The sequence below is a fragment of the Martes martes genome (assembly GCF_963455335.1).
Source record: "Martes martes genome assembly, chromosome: X".
Lineage (NCBI taxonomy): Eukaryota > Metazoa > Chordata > Mammalia > Carnivora > Mustelidae > Martes > Martes martes.
The window spans coordinates 54962561-54974067 of record NC_137897.1 but is presented as its reverse complement, the minus strand read 5'-3'; the positions used below and the strand labels follow the sequence as shown (position 1 = coordinate 54974067).

Sequence of the window (11507 nt, the reverse complement as noted above, 5' to 3'; positions counted from 1 at the left end):
CTTCACTGGCCTTTTAAAACCATAAGACAATCCTGTTTCTTTTTTTTTTCTTCTTTTTTTCTTTCTTTTCTTTCATCTCTTCCTTCCTTCCTTCCTTCTTTCTTTTTTGAATCTGTCACTCAAAACCTCACATTGGCTCCCCCATTTCAGTCAGAGTAAAAGATCAGTGCTGCACACCATCTGGCCCTAGCAAGCTCTCTGGCCTTTCCTTCCTCCTCTTCTCTCCTCACCCAGCTGGAATCTTCTGTTCCTCAAAACCCGTAAGACGCACCCCACCCGAGGACACGTGTGTGTACTGACTGTGCCCTCTACCTGGAACATTCTCAGTTCAGACATCCAAATGGCTCACTTCCTCACCTCTTTCAAGCCTTTGCCCAAATGCCACCTTTTCCACGTGTGGCGTTCCCTTTTAAAACTGGGAGGCTTGTGATTCCTGCCTAATTCCTCCTCCACCCACACCAGCACTCCGGATCCTTCTCATTTTGCTCAAACTCTTTTTTTTTTCTCATAGCACTTACCACCTCAAAACACACCATGTAATTAGTTAATTAATTGATTTCTATCATCTCTCTTTGCCTACTGGAACATAAACTTTACCAAAGCATGATTTTTAAAAATATGTTTTGCTCACTAATCTAACCCAGCTGCCTAGAACAGAACCTGGCATATAGTATGCCTTCAGTAATTACATGTTGCATCAGGAAACCCTTCCAGTCTTACACAATTTCATCCACTTGACTCATAGCACACACCTGGCTGGACTTAGATGCATTCATACTCACACCTCTCCAGAGCACACAGACACATGCTTGGAGATGCCACCTACTGGTGTGGATATATAATTGTAAGTTGATAGCTAGACATTTTTCCCTTTGCACATATATATATATATATACATATATATATATATATATATATACACATGCAAAGGCCACATATACACATGCACAGGCATGGACAAATCACATTTTTAAAATTAAGGGCTTTTTTCTTATTTTTTTGTCAGGGAGAGAGAGCAAGAGAGCGAGCACAAGCAGTGGGAGTAGCAGGCAGAGGGAAAGGGAGAAGAAGACTCCCTGCTGAGTGAGGAACCAGATGCGGGGATTGATTCAAGGACCCTGGGATCATGACCTGAGCTGAAGGCAGATGCCTAACCGACTGAGCCTCCCAGGTGTCCTTTAAATTAAGTTTTAAAAAAAATATTTTATTTATTTATTTGATAGAGATCACAAGTAGGCAGAGAGACAGGCGTTGGGGGGGGCAGGCCCCCTGCTGAGCAGAGAGCCCGATCCGGGGCTCGATCCCAGGACCCTGAGATCATGACCTGAGCCGAAGGCAGAGGCTTAACTCACTGAGCCACCCAAGCGCCCCTAAATTAAATTTTAATATTGACTTGAGGAACCTTTTTTAGCAAAATTCAATTATAAAAATATTTCAAACCTACAGAATAGTTGAAAGAATTGCACAATGAACAGCCACCACCTAGATTGTACAAATAATGTCTTGCTACATTTGATTGATTATACATCTATCTATCCACATATTTCTCTGTCCATCCATCACTACATCTTATATGCATCTCAGAGTAAATTGTAGCCATTGGCATTCTTTTCCCCTAAATACTTCAGCACTAAGGAGAATTCAATATTTGTTTGCTTTTTAGGTAAAATTAACGTGTAGAGAAATGCACGCATCTTAAGTGTACACTTACTGAGCTTTGACAAGCGAGTTTTTGACCTGTGTAACTCAAAGCTCTGTCAAGATGGAGAACATCGTCATCAGCCCCAAAATTTCCATCATGCCCCTTCCTAGTCATTTCGCTAGCAGGGCAACCACTACTCTGATGTTTTTCACCATAGATTATTTTTTGCCTCTTCTGGAATTCCATGTACACAGAATAATTTGATAGGTGCTCACATTTATTTATTCATTCCACACAAAAATTTATTCAGCACCTACCCAACGCTCATAGACCTATATCTGATGTCTGTTCACGGGGAGTAATGAGTTCTCTGGGACTGACCAAATGACTAAAGGAGTTTCTAGGCATGGCCTCTGGCCTCCTCTCTTTTTCCCTTGTGATTGTATTGTCTCTGAGAGACCACACACACAGCTGGGCCTCATAAATAGAAATGCGGACCACTGGGTTCCTGGCTGCCCGCCTCTCTCCCCGTCCACCCTGGTCAACCACAAGCCCCTCCCACTCACTTCCCACACCAGAGCTTCATCGACGTTTCTCTGCGCAGGTGAGCCAGGCTGTGTCACAATCTCAGCCGAGGCTGTGCGCAAATGGGTAAAAGTGCCCGTGGGTAGACAGCTGGAAGGAACTGGGCAAGCAGAGGTGACGTGTGTCCCTGCTGTCATGTGTAGGGGTGGGAGTGGGGGGGTGGAGACTAGTGGGGGGCTGGCGCACAAAGCATGAAGAGAGGAAACCTCAAAGGCTCCTGAGAAACAGGGGCTGGGAAGCCAAAGGAGCAGCACTTACCTGGAGCCTCTGAAACCCTGAACACGATGCTCTTGCCCTCCAAAAAGGACCTTAAGACTGCCCTGGAGGTTTTTGCTGTTTTCCAGTGGTCCTTGAGTGTCTTTCTCATCGGTGAGTCTTCAGCCTTCCATAGGGTGATCACCTGGTGTGGTCTGCCCAGGACTGAGGAGTTTTAGGGTTGAGCGCGGTTTTGAATGCCAAAACCTGGGTTGTTCCAGACAAATCCGGGTGACTAGTCACCTCGGCGTCTCGCCTGACTTGCCGGGGCACAGTACTTGTGGAATACGTCGTACACGAGGGTATGTGTGGGTGTGTGCCTATGCAGGGGTGCGTGTGTGTGTGCAAATGAGCCTTGATGCCAATGTGTATGGTGAGCCCTCCTGGGTCTACACTGGGTCACGCAGGGCATGTGTGGGGAACATGGGGAGCAGTGCCATTGAGGTCCCTCAAGGAAAAGGACTTAGCTACAACCTCATGCACTTGAGCAGCTGCCTGGTGGTGGACGGAGGCTCTGAAAGCCCATTGCCTGGAACAGTTCATCCATCTATCCAGCCATTTTCCCCCACTGTCTATACCACAATTGCTTTGTGGAAGCTACATATACACTGGACATTGTGTTCTGGGTTTTAGAGAAAAGCAGCCCTGTATGTGTGTGTGTGTTTGAGTGGGTGGGGGGAAGCTGGAAGAAAATTCTTGTTTGTCAGGTGGTCTAGGTGAGGATAAGCAGGAGGCAAGGGTGTGAACCAATGATCTTGTAAGATAGCTGGGAAAGAAGAACACAAGTAGGCCTTGGGAATCTGGGGCTTGCTAGTCAATCGGGAGAGTGGGCTAGAGGACAGGGAATGGGAAGCTCGGAGGCCTGCCTGGAGTGGACACCAGGACCCCTCTGTGCTGAAAGAGCGGTGTTACTCTAGGAATGATTAGCAGTCAGAGCTGGAAGAGCCCAGCAGAAAGGAATTCATATGTATTCGCGACTTCGTACCAGGTATTTTCACACCTATTATTTCCTTGTAGCCTCCTCCCAGCCTTATGAGGTCGAAGCTATCATTATGCATAATAATATATACTAATAGCTACACATACACAATAAGCGTGAATAATATTAGCTAACATTAATTGCACCCTGTTTTCGTGTCAGGCGCTGTTCTAAGCCCCTTGTGTGGCTAATAAGTTCCATTTGTACAGATGAGGGTGCTAAGGGGCACAAGGCATTAAGTGGTCTGTCCAAGATCACAGAGCTGAGGAAGCCGAGGGGCTGGCCTCGGAGTTGAGCCCACAAGGACATGATTCCAGCCAGTGAGATCGCTTCCCTACCTCTTGCATCGGCTCGTTCACCGCCGATCCTTGCAGCTGGGTCTGGGCATGTCCCCGGAGCACATACTAAGCCAGAGGGTGCTCTAATCCCTAATTGTCTCATTTTAAGTTTCTGTTCACTGCCCATTCACGACCTTTGCCCATTTTTCTCCCGAATGAGTTGACTCTTGAAGGGCATGTAGGAAGTCGGGGAAGAAGGATGAGTGTTCAGGGCAGCGCGTGGGTAACCCTAGGCAAGGCTAGGATGGGGAGAGCGTAAAGCATCCAAGGAGCTGTGGGTGGTGAAGTGGGGTGAGGGGCAAGAGGCCCAGAACTGACGCCTGATGTGTATCGAATAAATGAATGGGAGAGAGAAGAGGATGCTGGAGAAGGAGACAGGGGATGATTGTGCCAGGCACTGCCAACTAAGGAAAAGAGTTTGGGCTTTCTCCTGAGGGCCATGGGGAGCCATGATAGGGTTTGGCACAGGGCAACAATGTCGGGTTTGTGTTTTCAAGAGCTCACTCTTGCTCTATATAGCGCACTGATTCTGGGAGGAGGCTGTTGTCTGTATCCGTCTAGGAAGAGGGATGCACACAGGAGGGGAGGAAAGGGGAGACTGGAGAAACTGGAATAGAATTAATATGGCCTGATGATCAGAAGACACGTGCGACAGAAGCAGAAGAGGCAACACAGAGGGCGTAGGGCCCGCTGTGAGGGGGCAGAGGAGGCCGAAGGAGGAGAGCGGCTGGAAGGAACATTAGTACAGGGAGAAAACTGTGCCAGGGAACCCTTCATTAGAGTCCAATGGTGGGGCATACAGAGATGTGGTGTGGAGCAGGCAGAAGGGCTCTAGGCCTGGGCCTCAGGAGATGGAGGTTCCAGTGCTCCCCCGATCCATGCTAGCTCACATGGGGTGGGTGAAGCCTTCCCAGCTCTTCACCGTGTGTATGGATTCATATCTCTTTGGACCCTGAAGGCCTCGAGAAGAGACCCTTGCACTAAGTCTGTGAGGAAGAGAAGGCAGATAGGGGCTGTGTGAGTCCCAGTGGGGAGTGAAGTTCAGCGACTTGTTTGAGCTCACACTTGTGGGAAATGGCGGATCGGGGACTCTTCTCACTGCCCAGGCATTCCTCCTGAGGCTACACTGCCTCACAAGATGTCCCTGACACTGTCTGGGTTAAGCAAAGCCTCGGGGAAACAGGGAGGTCTCTTCTGGACTAGACCCATTCCTCTCTTTATTTCTTGAGAAAGTCCAGTAGTCTTAGAAAGGGCAAATCAAAAGGCTAAAACCATGGGCCTTAGATCTATTCCCTAGAGGCAGTCACTTCTAGATCTTTCTTCTGGTATTTATCTCCAGGTTCCTACATTTTACTACTTAAGATGTCTACAGATTGCTATGGTATTTCTGACTGGACAGCTTTGGACGTTGTCACTGATTTCCTGATGTGGAAGATGAGAATTTGGCTCTACCTGCTGTTGCTAGATCTTTCCTCTTCCTCCATCCTCCCGAGACTGTAATAGTTTGGCTCAATGCCTAACTATGACTGGGAATATCACTAGTGGAGCCATTTTGTGTACTGAGAGCCTATTTCCTTGCCTGTGACAGCTTTCCGTTTTCCCTGGAACGCATCGTCGCCTCATTCTAAATTTCTTTTGTTATCTATCAGATATCCACTAACTATACCAAGTCATCTTTGAATCCTCCACAGACATAGTGATCTCTCCATATGTATGAACACATCAGGAATCTATAGGTCCTCCCTCACTGCTTATTTCCTGGAGGATATGGCTACTGGAACCCAGAATCATCTTGTTACGAAGCATTGGTCTTCTTAACGCACAGCTCTCACCTCCAGGGCCCTTGAGGCACCACGGATGCACAATTTAAGAAGGTACTCACTCTCCAGGTTGTGTGAGTGTTGGGTCAGTACTTGCTTGACCCTGGGAGTGTTTTCTTCCATTTTGTGCCCTAGGCACCTGGCTGGCTTTGCCCTAGCCCTGGACCTGGTCATTTCCTCCCTCCGTTGGCTCCTTCCCTGCCCCCTGCTCCGATCCCGTGCCTTCCTCTGTCTTGGCTGACTCCCTTATCTTGAAGGAGCCCATCCTCCAGTAGTTTCCTGAGAAAGAGACATGGGAGACGAACCATCTCAGACTGTATGTCTGAGATTGTCTTGATTCTACTTTTATGCTTGATTAATAATTTGGCTGCATACAGAGTTCATCTTAGCTGTCTGTGTTGAGTGCAAGTGTCTGAGTCTAGAGTCTCTTTGGTTCCATTTGTGGAGAGTAGTCCTTCCCATTGTTCAACTGTGTAGGGGAGGGAAGGGGACCTGGAGCTCTAACTACCTCTTCAGGAGACTCTCAGTCAAGGCCCGTGCCTCACACTGCTTTTGCGTGACACCTGCTGGCTCTAGATTCTGAGTGTTTCCCAGATTCTCCAGCACAAACAGGCTTGGTCTTATAGCCATTTCCCAGGTGGGTGACCAGGTTTCAGTTTTCTTTGTCTGAAGTCAGTTACTGCCTCCTTCATCTACTTTCCAGCATGCGCATATCCTGCTGGCATCTCTTGTCCACTGTTGTTGGTCTCTGTTGAATTCTTTTTTTCACTGCAGAGCTGTATCTTTTAAAAACACTCTTGGGGGGGGTGCCTGGGTGGCTCAGTTGGTTGGGCGTCTGCCTTTGGCTTGGGTCATGATCCTGGGGTCCCGGGATTGAACCCCGTGTCAGGCTCCCTGCTCAGCGGAGAGCCTTCTTTTCCCTCTCCCACTCACCCTGCTTGTGTTCCCTCTCTCGCTGTCTCTCTCTCTCTCTGTGTCAAATAAATAAATCTTAAAAAAACAACAACAAACTCTTAGGATAATTTTCATGAGGCCTTGGCAAGGAGTCAAGGTAGAAAAAAGAAAAAAAAACAGCTTGTGTTCAGTCTGCCATGCTCAGTTAGAAGTGTGTCCTGTCTTTTCTAGCCTTTGCTTTTACCTGCTTTCTCTCACAGCTAGCTGTCTTAGACACAGCTGTTTTAAAAATGGAGTCCGGTTATATTTCTGAGTGTGGCTCCCTAGGACTCGTCTCTATGAAGTCCATCCTAACTACTCTACCCTACAGTGCTCCTGTCTCACTGGAGCCTGACGCAGCCCAGGTCCTTATTGGGTCCCAGCTTGCGTTGTCCTTTGTTTCTCATTTGCCAACTTGTGTGCTCCCAGCCCGGCTGAAGTTGGGTCTTCTCTTTCTCTGGTATTCCCTCCACTGATGCCTCACGGAGAAGATCTGGAGAGAAAAATGTGAGCGCATGGGGAAAACCGTTCCTGACTCTGTCTTTCCTGGACTCCCAGCCTCTGATGGTTAGATCTTAGATCAGAGCGGCCCATGGGTGGCTCCCCGCTGTTGAACACAGCTCAGAGCAGGGCCAGGGCACGTCCTGGGGAGCAGACAGCTTACAGCATGGGACACAGCTGGAGAGGAAAACACCTTGCCTTCCAGATCCAAAACAGGGGTCCCTAAGACAGACAGGAGAGGGAGGGCTGGGGACGTGGGCACACAGACCCTGTGCTAGGGTGAGGAAGCAAGAGTGTTCGGTGAGTGTGGGTGAGTGTGTGTAATCTTGGGGTGGAGAGCCCCTGGAGGGAGGGCAAGTGGGGAGTACTGTTTACAATTCATTAACTCTGGGCTGGGCTCCCTCCAGTCCTCACCGTAATCTCTGTCAACATCTACCTGGTGCTGTTCACGTCATACTGGCCCGTCACTGTGCTCCTTCTCAGCTGGCTGGCTTTTGACTGGAAGACCCCCCAGCGAGGTAAGGGCCCCTCTAGGGCTGTATTGCCACTGGCCGCACGCTCTCTTCTCTCTTCTTCTCATAGTCCTGAGAGGCTCTGTTCAACTCCCAGGTGGCCCTTTAGCTTGTCTCTGCTCCCTGGGTTAGAGAAGCTGAGGGAAGAAGCCTTTTCAAAATGCTGGAAAGGCCCAGAACAGACCCGGAGTGGGTTCGGGGAAAAGCAGTGGGTAAAGCAGCAAGCTGGGCCTGTCCTAAATCGGCCCTGATGTGACATCACTCGCCCCGGTTGTTGCTTACAAGGCCAGGTGACAGCAGGGTGTGAGGGGATACACTGCAGCTGGCCCAAAGGGGCTCTGGAGGAGACAATGGGGGTGGACAAAACGTGGCTACTGGGGCACCTGGGTGGCTCAGTTGTTAAGTGTCTGCCTTCAGCTCGGGTCATGATCCCAGAGTCCTGGGATCGAGCCCTGCATCGGGCTCCCTGCTCGCTGGGAAGGCTGCTTCTCCCTCTCTCACTCCCCCTGCTTGTGTTCCCTATCTCGCTGTGTCTCTCTGTCAAATAAACAAATAAAATCTTAAAAAAAAAAAAAAACAACAAAAACGTGGCTACTTTAGCTCTGTTTTCAGGGGGCCGCCGGATTGACTGGGTGAGGAGATGGTGCTTATGGAAACAGTACTGTGATTACTTCCCCCTCAAGGTGAATAGCCCCAGGTCCCCCCACCCCCAACTCCGGGCAAGCAGTTGGGCCAGGGTGGAGGTTGGGGGCATCATTCCCATTGAGCCCCATGTGAATGATGCCCCCCATCACTGTGTGTTACCCACCTGCCTGGCTGGACATGGCCACACTTTCCCTGCCTGGGCTCTGGCAGGAAGAGGAGTACCTTTCCTTGGCCATTCCCCTCCTGACTCCCGTTTCCTCCACAGCTTTTGAAGACTCATGATATCTCCCCCAACCACAACTACATCCTTGTGTGCCACCCTCATGGGCTCCTGTCCCACTCATGCTTTGGCCACTTTGCCACAGATACCTCAGGCTTCTCCAAGATCTTTCCCGGTATCACTCCTTATATTCTCACCCTGGGAGCCTTTTTCTGGGTGCCGTTTCTCAGAGAGTATGTCATGTCTTCAGGTGAGTTGGCTCCTAAGATGTAAAGCCAAAGGAAACATGGCTCCCCCAGGGAGAAGTGTTGGGGGAATGGGAGAGAGGCAAGGCCAACTCGGTGATCCTCTCCAGTCTTAGAAAGCTACCTTAGGCTCACCTGCCTGACACGAGGCTCTTCCCTCCTTTGAAGAGGTAGGGAGGAAAGTTAGGAGGTTGGGGAAGTGGCCAATGAGCTTTCGGTGGTTTCTGCCCCTCCCCTCCAGGGGCCTGCTCAGTGAGTCAAGCGTCCATGGACTTTCTGCTCACACACAAAGGCAAAGGCAACATGCTGATTGTGGTGGTTGGTGGCCTGGCAGAGTGCAGGTACAGCATGCCGGGCTCTTCTACCCTGTTCTTGAAGAAACGGACGGGCTTTGTACGTGTGGCCCTTCATCATGGGTAAGGACAGCTCTGAAGGCCCAGCATGGAAGGAGTAAGGGATTTTTGAGGAAGTGATACTTAAAAAAGGAGGTAGAAAGCAGCCTCTATGTGGGAGTAGAGCCTGGGCTGGGTCCTCGAGGCATTTCTGCTTATGAGGAAAGGCTGGAGGGCCAGCCCTCGGCTCTTCTCCCTCACACTAGGCTCTCATCTGGGCCAGTCCCTCTATAAAAGGCCACTGGCCACAAGCTCATGTCAGAGAGAACCCAAACTGCTGTGTGGGTTAGAGGGAAGAAAGCCCAATGAAATGGCCCTTCGGTCTTCTCTTCCAGTGTTTCAGACCTGTAGCTTCACAGGAGGGTCTGGGACCTGCTTCCTTTAGCTTGCTGTTATTTTGCCCCCACGGGAAGCTTGGGGTAGACAGTGGGGCCCTCGCACTTAGTCTGGACCTGGGCCCCCCTAAGTCACGGGCCGAGAAGTCTAGAGGCAGACCCGGGGACTGCCGGTAGTCAGTGCATCTGGCCATCGGATATGCCTTTCCTCCGCAGAGTTCCTCTAATCCCTGCCTATGCCTTTGGGGAGACAGACCTCTACAATCAGCACATTTTCACCCCTGGGGGCTTGGTGAATCGCTTCCAGAAGTGGGTTCAGCGTATGATACACATCTACCCTTGTGCTTTCTATGGGCGCGGCCTCACGGAGAACTCCTGGGGCTTACTGCCCTTCGCCCGGCCTGTGACTACCGTTGGTGAGTGAGCCCGCCCACTGGCAGCCATGTCTAGGATATCAGATCCACTTCTGGGGCTTCACCTTAGCTCTGGCTGTGTCCAGAGGCAGGGAGGTAGACTGGGATGAGGGGCATGGTGGGGGGAAGGGCGGGGAGAACCTGGGCATGAGGGCTGAGGCCCAGTCTGAGGAGTGAACAGTTCTGATGCTTTTTCCTTCTTCTCTGTCTCCTCTGGCAGTTGGGAAGCCGCTACCACTGCCCAAGATTGAGAATCCGAGCGAGGAGACTGTGGCTAAATACCATGCACTCTACATCGATGCCCTACGCCAACTCTTTGACCAGCATAAGACCAAGTATGGCGTCTCAGAGGACCAGGAACTGGTGATTGTTTGACAGACACCTCAGCGGCTTCTCGGCCTGGGCTGGAAGGTGTTGAATCTGTGGAACAGGAGGACAGAAGTCACCTGTGGGCCTCCTCCTCCTGATCTGGCTAAGTCCTTGACATGAGGAGGCCACTCTCTAGGCCCCGCTTCTTCCTTCATCTCTTGCCTCCTTCCAGCCTTTCTCTGCTTTCACCTCGGGGCTACCAGGGAAGTAGCCCCCAAAGGCAGGGAAAGCCCTAGCCGAGAGGTAGCCCGAAGTCTGCCTCACTCACGGCCGCTCAGCATCGGTACTGAGGAGAACAATGGACAGAATAAAAAGCTCGTCTTCTGATACTGCTTGTGGTCCAGCTCATCTATTTTAAGGGTCTAGGGTCCCTGGGTTCATGGCTTTTTTCTCTAGCTCTCAAGCCACCCCATCTCCTTGCAGCCAGGCTCCTGCAGGACTGGGTGCCTTGCGAGCCTGTGCGCTTGGGAGTTCAGGCTCTGCTGCCTTCAAGCCATGTGACACAGGACAATCTGTCATCTCTGAGGCTGAGCTTCTTCACCTGTAACATGGAACCCAGAATCCCTCCCTCCTCTGCTTACCTCAGAGGCTATGGGGAAGGCCAATGATACTGAATGTGATTGACCTCTGGAAATGGGACAGTTACCCCAAATTAGGCTCCTCCACTCATTCTGCCCATTTCCTATCCTTGAGCAGACTCTGCCCTCAATTTCATGGCATCTCGATGCTTAAAAGAAAGTATACAGAGTAAGCTCTGGTCAGCAGCCCTTTGAACATTAAAGTCGTCTTTCTACAGTTGGGTGACCTTGGGTGAGCTACTGAAACTCCCCGAGCATTGGTCTCCTCATCTGCCAAATGGGAGGTTACCTCATGGGGAGCTGGAGGCTGGATCTTCCCATGCTGTTAGGGCCTCAGGCCTGAGACGTCTGTCACAGATGCCATAGTGTCCGGCTGAGAGAAGCTCCATGCTGTGCCTCTGCCCTCAGGACAGCTATTCTTTCCCACAGGACCTCTAACTTTCTGGACAAGCAGTAATGGGAAAAGACCTCAGGTGGTAGGGATGGGGGCGTGTGTGGTCTGGGACGCACAGAGGATGTGAGAGGTTCTGACAGGAACCTTCAGCAACCTTTGGTTGCCCCCTCTGAAATGGGTGCCTTGGCCCTTCCCCAGGCTCACCTGTGGCAGCACATGCAAAGTGGCCCCTGGCACACAGGAAGCACTTAAGTTGATTTCAAGAACAGGGCGGGGGAAAGAAAGAAAAAAAAAAGCTTTATTTGCCAAGAACAAACCATTAATTTACACAAACTTACATCCCAGTTTATA

At 50.5% G+C, this 11507-nt stretch overlaps 1 protein-coding gene across 1 annotated transcript; it reads left to right on the top strand.

Moving 5' to 3' along the window:
- Window positions 1–2452: 2452 nt before the first annotated feature.
- On the top strand, window positions 2453–10516 carry AWAT2 (acyl-CoA wax alcohol acyltransferase 2). Its single transcript, XM_080795289.1, has 7 exons — window positions 2453–2596; window positions 7461–7571; window positions 8178–8248; window positions 8476–8680; window positions 8917–9091; window positions 9619–9818; window positions 10036–10516. Exons 1-7 carry the CDS (start codon window positions 2512–2514, stop codon window positions 10188–10190), a joined length of 1002 nt encoding a protein of 333 aa, XP_080651415.1. The 5' UTR covers window positions 2453–2511; the 3' UTR covers window positions 10191–10516.
- Window positions 10517–11507: the final 991 nt, after the last annotated feature.